This window comes from Arachis hypogaea, chromosome 15 (genome assembly GCF_003086295.3).
Source record: "Arachis hypogaea cultivar Tifrunner chromosome 15, arahy.Tifrunner.gnm2.J5K5, whole genome shotgun sequence".
Classification (NCBI taxonomy): domain Eukaryota; kingdom Viridiplantae; phylum Streptophyta; class Magnoliopsida; order Fabales; family Fabaceae; genus Arachis; species Arachis hypogaea.
Genome location: NC_092050.1, coordinates 146,894,686 through 146,917,717, shown reverse-complemented (window position 1 = coordinate 146,917,717; position 23,032 = coordinate 146,894,686). Strand labels below are relative to the sequence as shown.

The following is a 23,032-nucleotide window of genomic DNA, read 5'->3' as shown; positions in this document are numbered from 1 at the left end:
CCACCCACCGTACCATCAAACGCTCTTCCACCTTTTTTTTGTAATTGGTTTGCATGTTTTTAATTTCCTTGAATTTGCGTCTAGAGGAATACCAAGATAACGAATCGGCAACTCCACCCTTTGATAATTCAAAATTTTGTACGCTTCCTCCACATCATATAGATCATAAAGGATACGATGTCAATTCATTAAAATTTTGATGATTAAATTGAAGTGCAAATATAATTTTTAGGACCAATTTAAGTATTAATTCAAAAGGAGGAGCACTATTAAGATGTTAGATCACAATAATAACTAATAAGCATCTTGATCCTCCCAAAGAATAGGGCACAAATTCGAATTTCATAAGTAAACTTATTGAAAATAGTGTAATTTTTTAAATACTTCAATTTTCAAAAGTAATGTTTTTCATAATTTTTAAAAATTTTTTACTAATATGTGTTCAAAAGTATATTTTATAATTATTATAAAAAATATCTATTAAAATTATAAATTTTTTTATATATTTAATATATTTTTTGTATTTTAATGTATTAAATATAAAGTTTAATTATAATAAATAATTTACACGTATATTTAATTATATATCTTTTTTAAATAAAAATAATTATTTTTATATTAACAATTGTTTAAATAAACAAATATAATTAGATTATTAATTAAAATATTATTACCTCAAAATTAAATTTTTAAATATAAAAAATAATAAATGACTACAGCGTTATTAAAATGTACCATGAAATAATTAATTTTTGGTAAAATGTTGTCCGCAGGCGCAGTAGATAGGAGAGTGAATTGACGCACCAATGAATGAGGGGTTGTTTGTACTTTTTATTTAGGTGCAGGCGCAGTGCATTGCAGGGCACCCCCTAATACCATATCCTAATCTATTTATAGGCCCCACACTTCACCCATTCACTCACTCTCATTTTTTCTCCTCACTTCCTTGCTTCATTTCCCATCTTCACCAAATCCTAAATCCTAATGGACATTTTTGTCCTTCCAATCCCTGTTTCAACTTTTACCATACCCCCCTTCTATTTTTGGATTATTATTATTATTATTATTATTATTATTATTATTATTATTATTATTATTATTATTATTATTATTATTATTAAAATTTATGTAAAATATATTTATTTTTTTGTAGAATATATCAAAAATGTGAATTGTTTGATTTGTTTATTAAATAAAAATTTTTTAATGACTAATAAATATGAGAAGGAGTATTAATTTTCTGTGAGAATAAAATAAAATAAAGGATTTTATTGGGAGTTAGGATTAATAAATATAGGTCAATTAATTTTTTTTAGATCTTTGAAGTATTTGGTTATACCAAAATTATTTAGTTAACAGTAAAAACTCTTTTGATATAAAGTTGTTTATTTTTCTCGACTCTTGGTAATAAATTTTTTGCCTGTCTTTCCGTTATATTTTGCATTATATCCATTTTTTTATTTGTATGAATGTGTTCTGAAGTTAAAAATTAATTAAATCAAATTGTGATGAAAATATTTTTAGAAAAAAAAATTTAAAGAGTTAACTATAATATAAACTAATTTTTTTATTTTTGATTTTAAAATTTAAAAAATTAAAATAGTGAGAGATTATTTTTTTAACAGATTTATTTTTTAACTAATTAATTAGAGTTGACTTTACCCCTAATTAATTTTTTAACGGAACCTTTTTAAAAATGTTAGAAAGGTTAGATTTTGACGTTTGCTTAAAAACAAATGTTAAACTATTTTAGCAGGCGCAATTAACATAGTAGGATAAAACTAAAATTTGTTAACAGAAAAAATATTAAAAATATTTCAAAATTTCAATTAAAAACATATTTTATCCAATTTTTAAAAACAATTTCATTAAGTAGACAATGAAAATTATAAACAATATGAATAATATAACATATTTTAGGTCTATTAAATATAAATAAATTTAATTAATTTAAAATTCAAAATTTAAATTTTAAAATTAAAATTAACATTCTATTTTTAATTTATTATTTAAATTATATAAAAAAAAACATTATTCTCTTATCCTTTCACTCTTGCAAAAATGGGCTTTCGGAAGAACGAACACGCCAATTCAATAATACCGTACATTAGAAGGTTATAATAACTTCAAATCTGAGTTTCACTGACCTAAACAGAGGGGCAATAACGTCCATCCAAGTAAATTGGAAGCCTGAAAAGGGAATGAAAACAAGTACAGTGTATAGGTAAAGAGAAAAGAAAACACTGATCCAACCAAACAAACAAAGACTGCTTCAGACCTTAGCCTACCTCTTCAAACTTCCACCTCCTACCTCACGCGCCACCCTGCGCGCGTGCCCCTCCACACCCACCTGTTTTCTCTATTAACGTGACCAACTCTCACAACAACTCTCTCTTTCTCTCTCTTCAACGCAACACAAAGTCACAAACTAACAACAACGAACGAAACTCGAACAACAACAACAACGACAACATAGTTTGTGTTTTGTGAAACCAAAACGAGATTCATCTCCAAATTTCGGTTCTTTCGTTCCAGAGCCCTTGATTTCCCCATTCACCATACTTACAGGGTCAGTGATTCTCTTCTTCTTCTTCTCCTTCCTCCTCCACTTCGCAAAAACCACTCCTTCATTCCTTACTTTATTTCGGGATCCCTTTTTTAGATTCGTTCTTCTTTTCGTATGTGCAGATTTTAATTTACTATTATTATTTTTTTTAAAATTACGTGCTTTTATTTGTTTCTATTATTATTTCAGCTGGTTATTGTAAATTTTGTAGTAATTTTCTCTTTTCATTTTTCGTGAAATAAAATTACCAGTAAAAAGATATTTATATGTGTTTTTTTGTAGAAGACTTTGTCTGATTTTTTCCCCCTCTTTACACTGTTGTTAATGCGGCAATGCGTATGGGAAAAGAAGTCAAATCGTGAAGTATGCGCTTTTTATTGTGCTTCTCTGCTCCTTTTTTTTGTTCATGTTCGCTTTGTCGTTTATGTCACTTGTTTTTTTTTTTTTTGGCTTGGAATGTATGTTGAAAATAAGTATAATGAAAATAATTGAAAAAAAAAGTGTGTTCTTTTTGTTGTAGTGTTTTCAATTGGGTATTTTGCATGAGGCATTGTTGGTTAACAATTAAATGGGCAGGATATATGGTAATATTGCAGTGTGGTTTGTGCATTTTTTCCTTTTTGTGTTTATTTATTTATTTATTTTTTACCAATTTAATACTTGTTGGTGTCATGTGCTTTATAGTTTTTCTAGCCTGCATTGTGATTTTGTGTGTTTCTTGTGTTAAATTCATGCGCAACATCGTGGCATTTTTGTATATGAACATGAACCATTGTTTTCTCCCTGATAGATCAATAGTTGTGGAAAATCCAAAGATTTTTTGAGAGTTCATATCGCCCGCTAGCTGTTTGTTCTTGATCTTGTATTAGAATTCCTACTTAAACAAGCTGGTAGTTGTGTTAAAGTTTTGCTTAAAAACTTTTAGCTTTCTTTGGTGTAAAAATAATTAAGTTCTTTTTAGTTTCTTATTTTGGTTCGTGTATGATTCACGATTCACGTGTAGCGGTGATTCATGCGCGGCCTTCTTTGCTGTTACACAAGTAATGTAGACACACTTGTCATGCTTTTTCTCTTTACTTGTCAGAAAACGGCAATTCAGTTATATTGTTTAGTGAGTGCAAATGGATTTAGAAGATAAATTCCTTGCTAGAGGTGAGCTTTTCGAGCTTGTCCTTCAGCCTTCTCTTTTGGTAGTTGCAACGATTTGCTTCACCGTTTTATTTTATAAGTAGCTCTGACTACTGAGTGCCAGCTGAAGAATAGTTTATCATGTATAGTATGTTCATCTGTCGAAACATGACATCATGTGGAATACCAGCTGAAATTGGAAGTTGCATAGATGATTTTAAAGTTCTCTTGCCATGCATTGACCATTTTTATAGTTACTTAGACAGTTTCCGTTAGATGCCGTGATGTGAATGGAATAGAAGGCTTAGCTGTGGATGCGGATGCGGATGTTTCTAGGAATAATAGTAAAATTGTCCCAACTCATTTAACTTAACCTTAGGTGAAGTATGCCCTTACCCGTTACCATGTGGGAAGGATAGCATGGGGGATGCTCAAATGCTGTGATTCTGTTCAATAGGTGAGGTGGGGAGGTATATTTGGAAGTGAGATAATGCTGAGGGGCAATTCAGATTGTTGGGGAGTAGACTAAGACTAGTAAAGGGCTAGGTCTCTCGGAAACTTGGCATGGTCACTCGTTTGCTTTCATTCTGTCGGTAAATAATACGCACTTACCTGAAGGAGGGTGAAATCACAAAGATTTTACTCCCTTTCCTCCAGTTTCACTATTGTTGCATCCCTTTCTTCACTATACTAGATGGCCATTTTTAGCAGTTTTCAATAGTGTTACTACTACATGTTTCAGAATAATACTAATCATAGTATAAGTTTTAGTTTTCTTATGCAGTTTTAGTTCAGTTCATAGCATAAGTTATTGAAACTTGTTTTGGAAGGTGTATTGTTCGTTTCTTATAATTTCACTTTGCAGTTTCATGGTTTCTTTCCTTTTAATGTTGCATGTATCCTATTCCTTGATCAAGATTTGTTTCCTTCTTGCTGGCCAAAACATGAAATTTGTTTGGCTGGTGTGACATAATATGCTATAATTATATGCTATAATTGACATGATATACCGTAGTACGTGTAAATGGTTGTGATAAATTCCAGTGTATGGCTAATTTTAGTCAAGGATCAATGTTATGTCAGAATAAGCATTTTGGGTTTTAATGATTACTGAACTATTATGTTTACTATTTTGTATTATCTCATTTGCCACGGGGTGGTATTGTTTTGGAAATTTATTAAATTGGAAAAATGTTATACACTATTAAATTAGAAAATGCTGTTTGTCTTTGGCAACGCGGAAATGTTTTATTACCTCATAAAAAACCCGAGCGCTACCCTGTTATGGAAAATATAAGAATGAAATACGCAGAATCAAATCATTTCAACTTGTTTGTAACAATTTAAGCAAGGTTATGAATATTTTCCACAAAACCAAATGTGAAGTTTGGTTTCAATAGGATATTTCTTTGGTCTTTCCTGTTTGGTTTGATTGGACTTTTAACATGCATTAGTTTTTTCCTTTGAAGCTCATGGATATAAATGTTGACCTACCATTGATGTTCTGTTTTCACCATATGAAACATTAAAGAATTGATTTGTGTTTCTAATATATGTTGAGCATGGCTCATACAAAAAGACATGTAATCGCCCAATTCAAGTATATGTTTTATTTTTTGTTTGGTGTTATAAATGTTTAGAGGTGGGTTTTATTATTGAATTTAATCATTTTCTTGATAGCAACTAGAAAGGGTAATTCTGCAGTCTAAGGGTGTGTTTGGTTTAAATTTTCATTTTCTGTTTTTATTCAGTTTTTTTTTTTCCATTTTCAGAATTTTGTGAAGATAAAAGAGAAAACAGGAGGTGAAAACAAAAAACACTGAAAATAAAAATAGAAAATGAAAACGCAAACCAAACTCACCCTAAGTTGTCCTATTCGCTTCCAAATAAAAAATAAATTTTTTGGTATTAAAAGTTCATCAATAGTGATTTTTAGTATTTTTGCACAATTACGCAAGATTGTTTTGTGAACCTTCTGAAAGACCATATTCATTCTTCAAATATTTCTTCCAAAATGCATTAAGGTGTATTTGTGTATGATTTCCCTGTCCTTGATTAGCATGGCCAAGCTGTATCTGCTGTTTCTATATTAAGCTAATAATATCGGTCACAAACTTCACAAATCTACCAGCAGGTCTTAAATTTTCTTAATTAGAATTTTTTATCATGATCGTTGTTCATATTATTGCAAAAACTGATTTGTCATCGTTCACTAGAAAGATAAGATAATCGTGCAAGATATAGTATAACATCAAAGAAAATTTTAAATTTTGGTTATGTACTTAATTAGTAGTAATGTTAGAAATATCTTGCATGAAATATCAAGATCATGGAGTTTTAGACCAATCGTTTGATTGATAAAAAAGATACATTCCATTTAAACATTTGAAATGCTTTATGGGTATAATTTGAGATGTGCGTGTTAAATTTGAAATCAAAGCTTTTAGCATGTGCTCCTATAACTGCACAGAGCCATAGAATCTAGTATATAAAAAGGGTTATGCTTATTCTAAACTCTAGCAGCCATTTTAGCCGTCGATGCTCCTTGAGTAGCTACTCCATTGTGACTTTGGAAATGCTTCACTAGGGTAAACTCTGTCAAGATCTCTCTTCCGACTCTTCTCACCCTTGGGGAGGATCTGGTGCTTATGTGGTATCCACTTTCCTGCTCTATGTTTTCTAGTAATATAACCACACTTTAGGCTTTTAGGTATTTGAATTATTTGAAGGCATTTGATGTGTGTATACTTTTGCTGCTTCATCTGTTTTCAATGTGAACCATTGCATGTTTGGTGAGAAGATATAATATTTATTTTCTGAGTGTATTGCTAGGGATCATTTTGAAATTTTAACTGATTCAGGGTAGCTGTTGTTTGTTCAACATATGTGCAATTCTTCACCTGGATCAACTTGATTTTTGGTTTTTTCTTGGCGGTTGTGCATCTTGAACTTACATTATTAAATACATTTTTCTTTAGTTCTTGTTGTCTCCCTTGAATGCTTATTTCTTTCATTTCCTTATTTAGGATGGTATTAGCATAATAATAATTTCAACATTGATGTTTGGAGATTTTGAATGTTCCTAAATAGAAGGTAAATATTTGATTTAACATCACTTCTGTCAATGCAAAGAGCCAAGGAGGAATGTTTTAACAGACAAATGATTTTGTTCTAATGTTAGGCTTATACTTCTTGTTCAATTGGTTGTGATTCACCACACGTGATCAAATTCTATGAGTGTATTTATCTTACCATAGAGACATAGATTGTTGTGTTATCTTTGGACTCATTTTGACAATTTTTTGTGACGAAATGACCCTAACCGATGTGTGAGGCTATACTTCCCATTAGATCATATATCTAGTGCAAGTGTTGTAGAAATTGCCCCTTAATGCATAGAACAAGGCTCGATGGAAAAATTTGTATTAGGAGTGAGAATTAGATCATATGTGTGGAGAGTAACAATCTTAGTTTAAGTTGTTAAATATAAGCGCTTTTGACATTACTTATAAAAGCAAATGAAATTGACTATGTTGTAAATGATCTAGGTTGCCCCGGCTTTCAAAGCTTGAACTACACTCTGATTGCCATTCTAGTCATGTCAATGGTTGAATTTGAACTTTATATTTGTTTCATGAATCTTATCAATATCTTCGATATTTCTCTCTAGTTAATTGGCATTTATCTGTCTCTTTCACTGTTACTGTTTTAGTTAGTCGAACTTCCTTTCTGTCTTCACAGGACTTACTTTGCTTTTGTTGCCGTGTTATCTGTTCAGGCTCTGGTGTTCAAGGCCAGTCATCCAGTGTGCAAAGTAATCCCAAAAAAATGTCAATTCTGAAGGTGGTTCGAAAAATTCAGAACTCCTTCCGGAATTCCTGAAATCTGGTCCTAGGAAAGAACTTCTGAGAACGTCCTTTGATAAGGACAAAAAGAACAGTTCTACAAAGATCAGGATGACAGAAACAAAGTCAACTAGCAAGATTTCCAAGAAACAGGATTCGAAAAAATATTCTGCTCCCAGCAATCAGCCTTCAAGGAAACAACATCGAAAGGGTGAAAACCCTACTCGATTCATTCCAACCTCCGACCTGCCTTCTGATTTTGGACATTCTGACTCGTGGATCTGTAAGAATTCGGCTTGTAGAGCAGTTCTGTCTAAAGATGATACATTTTGTAGAAGATGTTCTTGCTGTATTTGCCACCTTTTCGATGATAACAAGGACCCTAGTCTTTGGTTGGTTTGCACATCCGACTCAGCCCAAGGGGACTCCTGTGGTATGTCTTGCCACATCGAGTGTGCTCTTCAGCATGAAAAAGTGGGAGTAGTTGATCATGGCCAACTGATGCAACTAGATGGCAGTTATTGTTGTGCATCCTGCGGCAAAGTTACCGGGATACTTGGGTGAGTAATTTCTTTTCACCGACTACATTACATGACCTCACCTACTATTCGTTCATATGCGGAGGTTTTTGATGAATCATTTCCAATTTCTTTGTTTCAGTGGCAAAAAGTTTATTGATGTGCATTCTGATTGCATATAATACTGGAAATAGAATTTTCTCATGCTTACATCCCCTTCTGTCCATCATTTTCTTGCAACAATAAGCAAACTTTCAACTACTATAGTTTTTGGATCTTTGATGTGTCTTTTCCATGATTAATTAATTCCATTATGGCCTTTCCCTGGCTCCTTGAATTTTTGTAGTGAAACAAATTGTTGTGGTGTATAAATTTTTGTGTTACTTCTCTTTCAACACTTACGTCGGTGGCTAAGTTTGCAGCATTGTGTTGATGTTCATGTTTAATAATGGCAGATGTTGGAAGAAGCAGCTAAATATAGCAAAAGATGCTCGGCGTTTAGATGTGCTGTGTTACCGGATATATTTGAGCTTCAGGCTTCTGAATGGAAGTTTGAGATTTAAACAACTTCATGAAATTGTACAAGAGGCGAAGGCTAAATTAGAAACGGAAGTTGGTCCAGTTAATGGGGTTTCTTCCAAGATGGCACGCGGCATTGTCAGCAGACTCCCTATTGCCGGTGATGTACAGAAACTCTGCTCTCTTGCTATTGGGAAAGCCGATGAATGGTTGGCCACTGTTCCCAGTTCAAATCCAGAATCCGGAGGTTGGAATTATTGCCTTCTTTTATTTATGGTTTCTTCCTTTCTTATCCTTTTGTTTTTTGGCCCAAACAATTTCAATTATACTGTTGACAATGACTGTATTTAACTTGCAGAGGGCTCCCTTCCCGCGGCCTGCAAGTTTGTTTTCGAAGAGGTAACAGCTTCATCAGTCAAAATAATTTTGATTGGAATATCAAATGCGTCTTCCGAGGAAATTAAGGGTTACAAGCTCTGGTATTACAAGAGTAGGGAGGAATCACACACAAAAGATCCTGTTTGTGTCTTTCCGAAAGCTCAGAGGAGGATTTTGATATCTGATCTCCAGCCATGCACAGAATATACTTTTAGGATTATATCTTATACCGACAAGGGCGATTTAGGTCATTCTGAGGCCAAGTGTTTCACCAAGAGCATAGAGATATTGGAAAAAAGTCCGTCTTCATCGGTTGCCATCGGCCGCAAGAAGGAGAGCCTTCAAACTGGAGACAATTCTTTTGGATCCAAAACGGAGCCGAGTTCTTCAATGTCTGACTCTGGATTTAAAGTTCGAGACCTTGGAAAACTTTTGCATCTTGCCTGGGCTCAAGAACAAGGTTGCTTGGAGGGGTTTTGCGGAGCGGACTTGAGAAATTGCTGTGCACAAAGAGAAATGATTGTGCCTCGCAATCTAGAAGAGCGGTTCCCTTCCGTTTCACGAGGCCTCGATTTAAATGTTGCTTCGGTGCCTGATTTAAATGAAGAACTTACACCTCCTTTCGAGTCTTCCAGGGACGAAGATAATGGTTGCACTTTGCAGCAGGCAGTTGAGCCAGACGACGATGCAGCCTCTCATGATCTCGAAAAAAACTGTTTGGCAGGGTCGGATGGTAGTGGTGATTCCCAAATCTGGACACAAGGGCCGACCGGAGAAGTCCCGGCTGTTGACTCTCGCGTAGATGCATGCAAGAAAAGGTTAGCAAGCTCGAACGAAGAGGCGCATGATTGTGACAGCACTCTGATGAATGGATCTCCTTTACACATACCGGATGGTTCGTTCTCATTGGACGAGAACTTCGAATATTGTGTGAAAGTGATTCGTTGGCTAGAATGCCAGGGTCATATTAAACAGGAGTTTCGGTTGAAGTTGCTGACATGGTTCAGTTTGAGGTCGACGGAGCAAGAACGTAGGGTGGTTAACACGTTCATTCAGACTCTGATAGATGATCCGAGTAGTTTGGCCGGGCAACTCGTCGACTCATTCTCCGATATTATATCAATCAAGAGGGCAAGAAATGGGTTGTGTAACAAAGCTGTGGGATCAAATTAAGGGTGTGGATTTGCTTCCTTCAAGGCTCTTACCATTTTACAGTGACAAGATCACCTTGTACAGGCATTTTTTATTGCTCACCTTCTAAGTGATTCATTATTGTTATTATTGGGGACATTGATGTTTCTTTGTCCTGCTAAAGGGATTTGCATTGATGATTATTGCAGAGGCAGTAACACATTTTTCCTTGGAGGGATGATCCTTGGAAGTGAAGATTTAAGGATGTTAGGTCTTAGGAGGCATTTTGCTATTTGCTCAATTTATTGCAATTATTTTTAAAACTATGAATTTATTTAATCAGCAAGATATTATTAGTGTTGATACTTTCTTTTTCTTTCTCATTTTTCAATTACGTTCATTTGATGGAGCGACAAGATGTGATTGCTGATTTAATTTCTGCTTCAAGCTTCATTTTTCGTTACTTTATGCGGGTTCTCTTTTTTAATCAATGTAGGTCTATACCCTAACTAGTGTGAAGCCTTGGTCGACCTTGGTTATCATCATAGGATATTTAAGGGTTCTTTAACCCTAATGTAAATTCACTCAAGCAAAAAGTCTTTGAGTTACATAATAATAACGACAACAATAATAATAAATATGGCAGTCTTCGTAAATAATTAACTTACAAGCTTTGAGTTATAACCTCAACATGATAATCTGTTATAGGTAGGTGAATAAAAAATCAATACCAACAGCATTTTTGCCAACTGCTGCCAACTCTTGTTTATGACTGTGTTTAATGGAAGTGTCTTTGTAAATGTGTCTAATAAAAATGATTTTTTTATGACCGTGTTTAATAGAAGTGTCTTTATAGATATATTTTCTGGATGTATCTCTTTATACATGTATTTAAAATATAATAATTAATTATTATTGACAATAAGTTGACAAATAATATATTAGTACCATATACTTTTTCATAAGAAATACATGTGGATACAAAAAGTTAGATATTAAATTAGGATAAAAAAGTTGGATATTACATTAGTTATTATATATATATTGTTTTAAATATTTTTAATATATGTTTTATATTTTAATATATATTTTATATGAAAGATTGATTTTTGTTATACACATAGTATGATATTTTTTTTGTTAGATGAGTTAGACACTCTAAATTCTAGACATGACAATATTACAAACTCACGCATATTACGTATTTACACATAATACTTTTAAGGATTTCTATTTACTACTTGATTTCAATCAAGTTTTAAATCCAAATATGATTGCTCAGGAGACAAATGAACTGTCACTACGCTAAAGTCTATGGTGATTCTTAAAACAAAGTTTGCATAATTGCATGATTGTGGATTTTCTCTTATTACTAACATCTTTAATCATGTCTAGCTTTTTCTCTTTTGCATGGACGGTCAAAGAAGAATGATTTTATTTTAGGACATTGTTTACAAATTACCTTAAGACTAGCAGTGTGGAAAAAGTAAACTTTCCTGAACCATGCTGTCAGGGTGAATTTGATTGTTTAGATTTTACAAGAGATCAGGGTGTGTTTGGTTCATAATTTCATCCACTTGGACGTTTCTTGGCTTGAATGAAGAATTTCTTTTGTTTGGTGAATATTTATAAACCAACTGCCAACATGAACGGACTTTTGAGTTTTGAGATCCAAATCCATATTCAAGCCCAAACAACAATTTATAGTCTTGGCATTAAATATAGGTGATTTCTTCTAAACCCGCAATAAAAATACGGGTAACACGCCCTTAACAACATGTATCAATCTTGACCATGCATGAGATAAAAATATCAAAGATCATTAATGAGTATTCATTCAATTGTTTATATTATATCGTATTTGCATTGTAGAATTCGAATTATGTACTTAAATATAAGATATTTAGAAGGACCATTTTGCAAAATAACTTAAGCTATATGTATTAAATGAAGGTTGGGCTCTTTATTTTATTTTCTGTGTGTTGTGACTTGTGATGAGTGTCTTGACTGACTTTATATTTATTAAATAAAACTAGGATTCTACACTTCATTGTAGCTGCGTCTGATGAGTGTCTCGACTGCTTCCATTTTCCACCACCCATAAGAGATCTCAACTTGTTTTAATTTTTTCATAAGTTTGAATTATACCGTAAGGTAGCGTTTGTTTGCAGAGACTGGAACTGAGACTGAGAGACAGAATCTCAGTATTATGTTTGTTGAGCTAGAGACTGGTACTTAAATTTATGTCTCTGTCTTCAAAATTTCAGTATTTCAGTACCTCCAAAAAGTAGGGACACTGGGGACAGAAAAATATAAAGACAGAGACAGAAATTTTAATTATAATTTGTACCTAAATTACCCCCTTCTAATTTTATAATTCCAAAATTACCCTTAATGTAAATCAAGCTTCTTGATCAACCATCGTTCTTCTCATTCTCCTTGGCCACTGCAGCCGCTGAAGCATTCTTCTTCAAGAACAGCCACCGCGTCGCCGCTGGCCTCGCCACCGCTAGGTAAGTGATTTGCCGCTTGCAAGTTCATATTCGTAGCCCTCATCTTCTCATCTCCTATTTTTCTCCTTCACAGAAAAATCAAAGAACGAAGATGCCGCCTCTCCTGGGTTGCTGTCGACCTCAACCATCAACTCCTCGTCCGAACTGCTCTGACCCAAGTTAGTTCTATACAAATGTTATTTAATTTACTGATTCCTTTCATCTTTTCCATCGTTCCCTAATCTGTGGATTTGTTCGTGACCTAGCATTGGAACCTGTTTGCTTGGTTTGTCATTATTTTGTTAATGGTATGAAGTAGTAGCATTGAAGTTGAAGAAATTCTTTGCCTGGTGTGGATTTGTTCGTGACCTAACTAACCCATTTATTTCAGCTTTATAATTAATGAGTTTATGATGTCTACTTCCTTTTAAGTGCCACTAATTGGATCATTACTCAATTCATTAGCCTGACTACATCTATTTGTTGATTTCATTCTGGATTATACTTTTTTTTTCCAATTTTTTTATGTCCGCGACTGTTATTGTTCCATGCCTGCACAGAGCTCTCAGGACTATAATTACCAAATCTTCTTTTTTGCCTTTTGGAAGAGTTTAATGTGCTTAAAAGTACCTGAAAAAGTCACTTTCAGTATATTAAATGAGAGAGAAAAATCGATATTATCATTTTTATAGTGTTTCTATTGTATGTCCTGTTTAGATTTCCACTTGAAACTAAATTAAAATTGAGAAGTAAATAGAGTTACATGTCTTTTGATTCCAAATTTTTATTCTTGTTTTTGATAAGTGGTCAGAACAATACAGATGGCTAAAGGTTTGTTTGTTTCCCAATTGATCAAGGATATACTTTTATAACTAGTAAATGGCATCTGAGATTATAATTATGGAAGAGAAATCTTATTCCACTATTGTTTTCGATCTTGTCTTCGCTTACAGGTAGATCTATCAAAGGTGGATAGGAAAAGGACACCTTGGCTGGTTGTGTTGTTTCATGTACCATGGTATAATAGTAACAAGGTTCATCAATGATTAACTCAACTCATGCTTACTGGAGTTGGCACAGGAATGATGATGACGAGTCAGTAAAAACTGATAATTTTTGGATAACCTCTTTGGTTAGCTCGAGATGTGTTGATGACAAGAGCCATGAACTCCGGAGTATGCTTATGACACCGTAAAAGCCTCAGATCCGCCGGTGCCATCCCTTAACTTGGTGGATTAGCAAGAGTATATATGACACTGCTAGCAGCTTGAAAGGACTATATAGAATATAGATTGATGATACTGAAGCATTTAGCATATTGAAACTGGTTCTGATTGTATAGTTGTATATTTGAATGCTCAAAAGACAGAGAAATATAATTAAATCATCAACTTTTAGTGTAGTGATGATGTTCTCTTGGATGGTGTTACTTGTATTGTGAGAACTTGTTATCTTGATTTGTGTACATAAGAAGTTTAAGAACTGCTTATATAACCGATGCAAACGTGAGTCTTTGTATTGATTTATGTCTAAAGCATGGCATGATTGGTCTATCATTGTATAGTAAATGAAGCATAATTTTATCCTTACATATTATAATCGAGTAGAATTTTCATGTTGCTTGCAGCTAAAAAATACAGGTAAAATGTTTGTGTAACTCTGTTAATAATTTGAGTCACAAAAAGTAGAAGTCACACAAAAATGAATAGTTCTATCACTACTTGGGATACAAGAGCTAAAAACTCATAGATTTAATGATTCTTAATTCATTGAACATAGTTTCTATTTTGGGTTAAACAGTTTCTTGTTCTGTCAAATGAAGAAAAGGCCTCATCAACTAGGGAAGAGTTTTGCTCAATCTCTCATCTTTACAACACCTTTGATCTCCAACCATGGCCTCAAAAGTGTCCAAGAGTCTATCCAAATCCTCATGATTCCCCTCCCCAAAGTCCTTCAATGCATGCACAATGCTCTCAATGGTGGACAAATAACCAGCTTTAGGTTGGTGCCTTACATCACTATACAAGCTCATCTCATTCACTTCTAGCTTCAAATGAGATAGAGAACTAACTTTATTGCCAATATTAAAAGTAATAGCAGGCCTTCCAGTACAATTAGTATCAAAACTTGGAATATTGGAACTTTTCTCAACTTCACCATTCACAAATGCACCATCACTTTGCGGCCCAAATTTTCTAGGACTATCAACCAAGTTAAAATCTTTCTTAGCAAACAACTTCTGAGTTTCTCCATAAACACCACAATTTAGATCAGAATCCGAATGAACCAAAATTTCCCCAACCTCACCATTCACCATTGCACAATCATCATCATCATCATCACAAACACCATTTTCCAAACCACACTTTCCACCACTAGAATCAACCAAGTTACAATCTTTCTTCACAAGATTAACAAGCAAATAAGATTAATTGACAAAAGATACCAAGTTTGTTGAGAGAGAAAGAATGGAGACCAGAGACACAGCTCCGAGACGGTGGCGACGGTGACGACGCAAACCACGGGCGCGCAAACGGCAGCAAAATCACAAACCTTGGGGAGCAACTGGCGCCACGAAGTGAACCGATGGAGAATAGGAGACGCGCCGTTGTCATTCGGACCCTTGGAGGTGCTACTGGCGGTGGGTAAGACTAGACGATTCCTTCACAGGAAAGGAGAGGAGAAAGGGTAGAGGAGATGATAAAGGAGGTTGTTGCTTGCTGAGAAAAATGAAATTGGATTTGGGAGTTAGGGCTGTTAATTAAAATTAAGGGGTATTTTTGTAATTTTAAATTTTTAGTCTCTATTTTTATTTTAAACCAAACAGGATACTGAGATATAAATCAGTCTTGTACACTTTTACACCAAACACAATACTGATACTTATTTTTGTCTCTATCTTTTGGTCTCTGTCTTTCTGTCTCTGTCTCTTAGTCTCTGTCTCGCAAACAAACGCTACCTAAGTATGATCCATGATTTTATTATGATGCAAATTAATACATTTTCTGTTATTTTTGTTTTGATGCAGTGAAAGATCGGATTTTTTATTTTAATAAATAAAATAAATATAATAAATATCGAAATAAATAATTTAAAAATTATTTATCGAAATAAAAATTATTTTTTTATCTCATTTACATAACGAGATAATTTTGCATGTATCTCGTTTACAGTGTAAACAAGATATATGCATTTATAAATAATTTAATATAATTTTTAAAAATAATAAAAAATATTAATGCTCTTAGGTTGACCAAACTCTAAACAATGGAGCCAATGAGTAATAGCTCAAATGGCATAGTCTCCCCATATTCAATTAAGAGGTTGCGGGTTCGAGTCTCCTATCTTTGGTAAAAAAAAAAAAAACTCTAAACAATGGAATATTTCAAATAACAGAAAAGATAAACCGTTCATCTTAACTAAGAGAGAAAATGGACGGCGCACCGTTAAATTGCCCACTATTAACACAATTATCTTGGATTGACTCTTAATGTAATCATCCAATCAATCAATCCATCTCCATAAATTTTCATGTACTCCCATAAATTTCGTAAATTTGAAATTTGAAATTTCAAAAATTATATTTAATTATTTCGTTTAAAAATTTGAAATTTTGTTTGTAGTATGGAAGTACATGTACATACAAATTTTTGCATGGAAGTACGTAAAAATTTGAAATATAATTTAAATAATCTTATCTCAAACAGAACCTTATCCCAGACAGAACTTAATGGAGATGGATTAATTGGTTGGATGTTTACATTAAGAGTCAATTCAAGATAACCATATTAATAGTAGGTAATTTAACGATGCACTTATGTGCTTTTAAAATAAACGTGTTAACGTGATAAATGGACAGTCTATCTTCTCTATTATTTAAAATAGACGGTTTATCCGTTCCTATTATTTGAAACATTCCATTTATAAAAGTTTGGTTAAATTAAAAATATTAATATTTTTTATTATTTTTAAAAATTATATTTAATTATTTATAAATACATATATCTCGTTTACCGTGTAAACGAGATAACACATTATAAACGAAATATACAAAAATTGAAAAATTACATATATCTGTTTAAAATAAAAAATCCGTGAAAGATCCTTTTGTATTTTTAGTTTTTAGTAGATTCTCATTTAAAAAAGAAAAGATGATTCCTACAAGGTTTTAAATTTGTGATTGACGGTAGTGATTGTCCTTTCCATTCTCTCTTTCTACAAAGTTTCTTATAACCATCAAAGATTTCTTTTAATTTTGGGAACAAAAAGAAGAAGAAGATCTTCACAAGTCGGAGGTGTAAAAGGTACAATTCATTTAAATAATGATAATATGTCATAAATCAATAACAAATCTTTGGTTATATCTATCTAGTTTGTAAAGAAAAAAAACCCTAAGACCAGGACTATCAATAACAAATCTTTGGTTATAATGTTGCTATTTATATGCTTCCTTTTTTTTCCGGAAGAAGTCCTTAGTAAATTTAGTGTAATTCACAACCTGAACCTGCATGCTTTATATCCCTGTTTTGACTAAGACAATTGTAAAATAAATAAATGTGAGATTTCAGTTCCCATGTAAGTTATGCTTTTCTAATCGAAGTATTTTTTTATGCATTGTTTCAAAAGCATTGAAGAGGTTGATGTGAACGGGTCTCTTATATATTATAGAGTATACACTATAGACGAAGATAATTACTTAATTATTAGTCATATATTATTATTAAAGTTAAGACTTACGTGCCTCATTTTTTTCTACTATAATCTATATATAATGGGAGAAAATGTTGATAAAAGAAAACTCAATAATACGTTAGTAGTTGGAGTAATTTTTTATTTTAATTTTAGTTGAATGAATCATTTCCATAGTTATGTATTTGTTGGAACACCATCATCAAATTAAATAAGACCAAAAATTGATAAAGTTTAATTGTAAAACTATTGATAAGGTTTAGCAATGGGTAAAATTGTCATGTAGTTATGCCATAAGTTGTCTTTAATTTATGCATATTTTGATAAAATTATTTCTAAGCAAGAATTATTTTTGTTTTAATAAATAACCCAATAAATTCCTATAGTTTTGATTCACCATGTTTGATTGTGCTAAGTGAAAAATAATGTCCACATACATGAATGATGTAAAAATTAATTCAGACAATGATTTGAGTGATGATTTCAATTATGAACCGATTTCAGATGATGAAGATTCATTAGATGTTACTAGCAATAATGAAGACGTAGCTGAAGTTAAAAGAATTGCGGATTTAATGGTGGATGACATTTGGAATCTCGAGTTTAGAATAGATGATGAAGCTTGCCAATTTTATAACGTTTTATGTTAATTGGCATGGTTTTGTATGAGGAAGGACGATATCATTAGAGATAAGGATGGTATAATTATTTGTAGACAACTTGTGTGCAATAAAGAGAGGTGCGAAAATATGAGGTATCTTGATTTGGACAATAGAACAACAAAAACAAGGTCAATCACGCGAACTAAGTGCCAAGCGCGACTTAAGGTTAAGCTTGACTACCAGTGTGGGAGATGAAAAATATAATGTTTTGTTAAAGGTCACAATCATGAATTAACTCCTCTGCAATTTGCACATCTTGTTCTAACCAATCGTCATCTAACTGTAGCCGATAAAGTCCAAGTGGAGAATCTTCACCAACTTGGTGTCAAGACGTGTCATATTATGGGATATATTGCAAGCCAGAAGGGTGGATATTATTATGCTGGCTTCACTCGCAAAGATTTATACAACTATATTGACCGTTATCGTAGATCAAAAGTTAAAAATGGGGATACAAATGCCACAATCAATTATTTGATTGGCAAGTCTAACAACGATCTTCTTTTCTTTGGGAAGTATACGTTCACAAGTGATTCACAAGCTCGAGCATATATCTTGGGCAGATGGCCAATTAATTGTCGACTATTAGTGTTTTAGAGATATTGTTGCTTTTGATTCTACATACAAGAAGAGTAAATACAACAAGTCATTAGTCATATTTTTTGGATGCAATCATCATGGATAGACTGTTATTTTCGGTTGTGGTTTACTATCGGATGAATTGGAAACCTTTCTTGAATCGATGGGTGGGAAGCTTCCGAATACAATAATAACAGATAGAGACCTTGTCATGCGACATGCAATAAAGAATATTGTTCCTAATGCAACTCATCGCTTATGTGGATGGCATCTTTAGAGAAATACATGTAAAAATATAAAGAATTCAAATTTACGAGTCTAATATATGACAACAGTGACTGCAAATATTTTGATTGGAGATGGGAGGCCATATTGAAAAAGCACAATCTTGTTGGGAATACATGGATGGCAAAAACTTACGAAACTCGAATGATGTGGGAACATTATTTCCTAAGGGAAAAGTTTTCGAGTACATTAGAACAATGTCACAGTGTAAAGGTATAAACTCTCTTATTAGATTTTATGTTAACCTCATTAATACACTAATCGACTTCATGTGCAACCTAGATAGGGCATTAAATGAATATAAAAACAATGAATTAGTAGCTAACTTTAAATCTCAATGCTCTGAGCCTACGATGATTACTTCCTTAGAAGTTTATGAAAGATTTACAGCAAATTGTTTCACTTGTAACATTTTTAAGAAAAAATGTAATGAGATTCAGAAGGTTGGGACATTAAATATCAAGTTATTACCGTTGGGGACAAGGTTGATTTTAGTGTGACTACTCTAGGAAACTCGATGAAAGATCGATTGGTTGAACTACATAGATGTAATAATCCATTTTCATGCTCTTGCAAGTTGTTTGAATTGCGTGGCATTCCTTGTAACCACATTTTCTATGCCAAGAAGTACGAGAACCTGCTTGACTTTCAGAGACTTTGATCTACAAAAGGTAGACTAAAAATGTAAAGAATGAATTTAGTTGTACAAGAATGTATGATAAGAATGATGTTGAGAGGGTTTTGAAGTTCTGAGTGGGTGCATTGGCCTCCAATTGTAATAAATTCTGTGATCTTGCATGTAAAAAGATGTTTACTTTGAAGAAATTCAATCAAAAATTGTGAAGCTAATTATTCATATGTAGTCACGAAAACATGGCACCACCACTCTAAATTCGAACGTAAAAGGAATTAATGATCCTTTTGTTGTTAAGAGTAAAGGAGCTCCTTCCCATATATTAATTATTTTATATTAATTTATTTTATCTTTTTAATTTAATTTTTTGAAATGAATTTTAATTTAGTGTTCTTGGTTCAGGCAACACTTATAATTTAATAATTATGAATAGAAACTACAACAACTTAGGCTCAGCCACTAACGTATGTGCTAGTCTTTAGCATGATAAGTCCAAAAAATCTAATTCATATTCATGCCCAAAATAAGCTCAGCACACTTAGTAATGACATGGATAATTACTGACCTAATAAGGTGCACAATAAAAAAGTTTCTCAAAAATAGCCCTGCAATAATCACATGGTTTCCATCATATTATTTTTTTTTTTTGTGCTTGTCTATTAAATTATAGTTGGCCTAACCTAGATAATAAAATAGTGAATTATAAAAAATAGAAATCATTATATACGTTAGGCCTAAAAAACAATTATAGATATACCACAAATGGACTCAATTAGATACGATATCTTTAATATTTCTTCATTGATTAATTCTGAAATTTATTGAAATATAAAATTCAGCAATGATAGTTCCACATAGCGTTACTCCTATGGTAGAAAAGGTTAAAATTATGCATTATTATAAAACAAGGAAAACCTTTAAATGAATGAAGACCAACTTTGAGTAACTATCAAATACTGGTTGTCATAAATATATATTAGTCCAAAATATATTGCTAACATACATTCTATTACTAAAATATAATAAACTACTTGTACCTAATAACTTCTAAATACTTAAATTTAATTAGAGCATGCAAAAGTAAAGATCTTTATACTTATCCAAATTAATATACCATTGAAAAACAAAGATATAATTCATGGTGTTGTTCCTTTAGGTAGTGTTTGGTTAGTGGGTGTGTTTGCATAAGACAGAGACACGCTGGCATATGTTCTCTGTTTAGTTGTTGAGACACACAATTTTGAAGGACACGTTGGTACACAGATTGACACAAATTACATGTATTCAGTGTACCTCTAATAAGTTGAGACACAAAAATTAATATTGAGACACTGATTATTTTGACAATTTTACCCTTGTTTTATTTCTATATTTTTATTTTTGTCATCTCCTCTCATCCATCTCCAGACTTTTCATCTCTTCTCCCTACCCTTCTCTTCTCCATTTCAACTTCCGTCTATTCCCTCTTCTCTCTTCATGGCCAATCAAGCAGAATCTATTCTCCTCTCCCTTCTCCTCCCCATTTCAACTTCGGTTTCTTCTCTCTTCATGGCCTGCCATTGTCACTGCCTCACTTCCTCCTCATACTCTCCAGATTGCGTCTCTGTCTTCTTCCTTCTTCTAAATCTCTAGATCTGCGATTTGTATCTCTACCATATCGCAATCGAACCTCTATCATCGATCTATCGTGCCTCCATCTTCATCTCTGTTCATCCTTCTATTTGCCCCTTTCTGGATTTTTTTTCCTAAAATAAAATTCTATTTTTTCTTTGTTTTTTATTATTATCTGTGTTAGGGAAAAAATTATAGTTTGAATACTATGGATAATTTATTTCCGTTGGCTTTTACGCGTTGAAATATCTCACCCTTCAATTAACTTTTTAACAACTTAAAATTGACACAAGGGATTCAAAATGGGAATTATGCCAATTAATTACTTGTTATTTGATTAAGAAGATATGTATTGAATTTGTTGTTGAAATTACTGGAATTTTTGTTATCTGGGTAATTTTTTGTCATGAATGGAGATGAAAGAAAAGAATCATTGCAGTTGTTGATGAAAAATATAAATAGTGATGATGGTGGTAAAGGTAGATGATAAGGGTATTATTGACTTTTTAAAGTTTTATGTTCTTTATGTATGTTCTTTGCCAAATATAAAACATATATACATGTATTTTGTGTCTATGTCTATATAGTCTATGTCTCTGTGTCCATGTCTCATGCTATACACTAAACAAACGGAGCCTTAGAGTTGGCATAGTGTACGCGTATTCTAGTCCACTACCTATTCCAAATATTCTTTATGTTTAGGCTATCTTGGACAACATTCTTATCTCCCATAATGATGTGTGGGATTGATGTATCACTAAAAAGAACAAAAGCATAATCGCCAGCATCTTTGTCCTTCTGAGCATAAAAGGGTCACTTTGTCGACGACATGACTGAACCTTTTGGTGAAAAAAATCTACAATAACACCTATTGTTAGGATAGAGTCTCTTCCAAAGGAAATTGTTAGTGTCTTCGGACGCTCCGCGTCATCTAGTTCCTTGGAAATATATTTAAGTTTCCCTTTATTCTGTTGATTTAGCCTTCTTCCTCGTAGTTGTTGCATTCATCTGGTTGGTATGTGGTGTGCGACATCATTATTTGGACATGACAGTATGTCAGAATGTGACATTTTTCCAAATATTCTTGAAGGATTTCTTTGGTACTCCATTCAAATGGCATTCATCATCAAATCACCCAAAATTCTTGGGCAAATATTATCTAAACTTTCTTTAACTCTTTGCAGCAATACATCCATCATCCTATGCACTTTTGCTAGAGTTAACTCAGCTATACACGTTTGTCTGAGAGTCTCTAATGAATTATTTGCCTCTAATCCAATTGGGACATGTGGAGAGAGTATGCACTTCAAACATAAAATACAATCTTCAGCAAGATAATCCATGAACATGCTTCCTTTGGTCGTTGCTTGTTGCATAACAACTCTGACTCCCATTCTTTCCAATAAGAGAAGAAAGGAGATGACCAACATAGACTGTGTTGGTTCTCTTTGAAGTGTTTCAGTCAGTATTTTGAAAACACCTCGATCAATGCTGTGAAACATGTCAAGAACTTGAGAAGTTATAGGTTGAAAATGGATTCGTCTCTCCATTCTGAAATTAGATATATATTGTATGTTGTAATTAAAATTAGCTAAATAATCGTTCACTATCGCTTCTTTCTTATAAGGCGGCATCATGCTCACTAATATAGTATTCACTGTATTTGGATTATTAATTGTTCAGGTGGATGGTAATAGCATTAATTAATTAACAACAAGCTATTGATGCTCTTTGTCCAAGATGAATTGCCACCTACAATTAGAATCTTATTAATACTTTGTTTGTATGTCCATTATTCTTGATGGTACCACTACAAAAAAAAGAGTTTAAAATGGCATTGACATTACGGCGGTTTTAAAGAACCGTCGTAATACCCGGTTATTATGGCATTTTTGGTTGCTGCCATAATTAACTTTGTGTTTGGTGGCAGTTCTGGTGATTATGGCGGTTTTAAACCGCCATTTTCACACGTATATAAAACAAACGAATTGCAAC

The 23,032-nt window shown here is 32.9% G+C and overlaps 1 protein-coding gene and 1 long non-coding RNA gene across 6 annotated transcripts; both read left to right on the top strand.

Annotated features, from left to right (window-relative positions):
* Positions 1 to 2,220: 2,220 nt before the first annotated feature.
* Positions 2,221 to 10,448, top strand: LOC112751168 (VIN3-like protein 1). Of its 5 annotated transcripts, none has more exons than XR_003814517.2 (5): positions 2,255 to 2,569; positions 7,473 to 8,099; positions 8,513 to 8,823; positions 8,935 to 10,190; positions 10,295 to 10,448. XR_003814517.2 is itself a non-coding variant. In XM_029293416.2 (5 exons), exons 3-5 carry the CDS (start codon positions 7,651 to 7,653, stop codon positions 10,125 to 10,127), a joined length of 1,953 nt encoding a protein of 650 aa, XP_029149249.1. In that variant the 5' UTR covers positions 2,437 to 2,569; positions 2,849 to 2,929; positions 7,473 to 7,650; the 3' UTR covers positions 10,128 to 10,448. The 5 variants fall into 5 exon arrangements, 4 of the variants coding, with proteins under 4 accessions (XP_029149248.1, XP_072073273.1, XP_029149249.1 ...); XM_029293416.2 differs by adding an exon at positions 2,849 to 2,929 and having other exon boundaries at positions 2,437 to 2,569; positions 8,935 to 10,448; XM_029293415.2 differs by having other exon boundaries at positions 2,221 to 2,569; positions 8,935 to 10,448.
* Positions 10,449 to 12,061: 1,613 nt separating this feature from the next.
* LOC112751169 (uncharacterized) lies at positions 12,062 to 14,166 on the top strand. The gene is made up of 3 exons (XR_003176292.3): positions 12,062 to 12,598; positions 12,672 to 12,756; positions 13,531 to 14,166. It is a non-coding gene; the product is annotated as an uncharacterized lncRNA (long non-coding RNA).
* Positions 14,167 to 23,032: the final 8,866 nt, after the last annotated feature.

Bases quoted from the DNA above. Each gene is read 5' to 3' on its own strand.
- LOC112751168 (XM_029293415.2), top strand. From the start codon at position 7,651: ATGACAGAAACAAAGTCAACTAGCAAGATTTCCAAGAAACAGGATTCG. The intron at 8,100-8,512 runs GTGAGTAATTTC...TAATAATGGCAG, and splicing joins AAAGTTACCGGGATACTTGG to ATGTTGGAAGAAGCAGCTAA. The intron at 8,824-8,934 runs GTTGGAATTATT...TTTAACTTGCAG, and splicing joins TTCAAATCCAGAATCCGGAG to AGGGCTCCCTTCCCGCGGCC.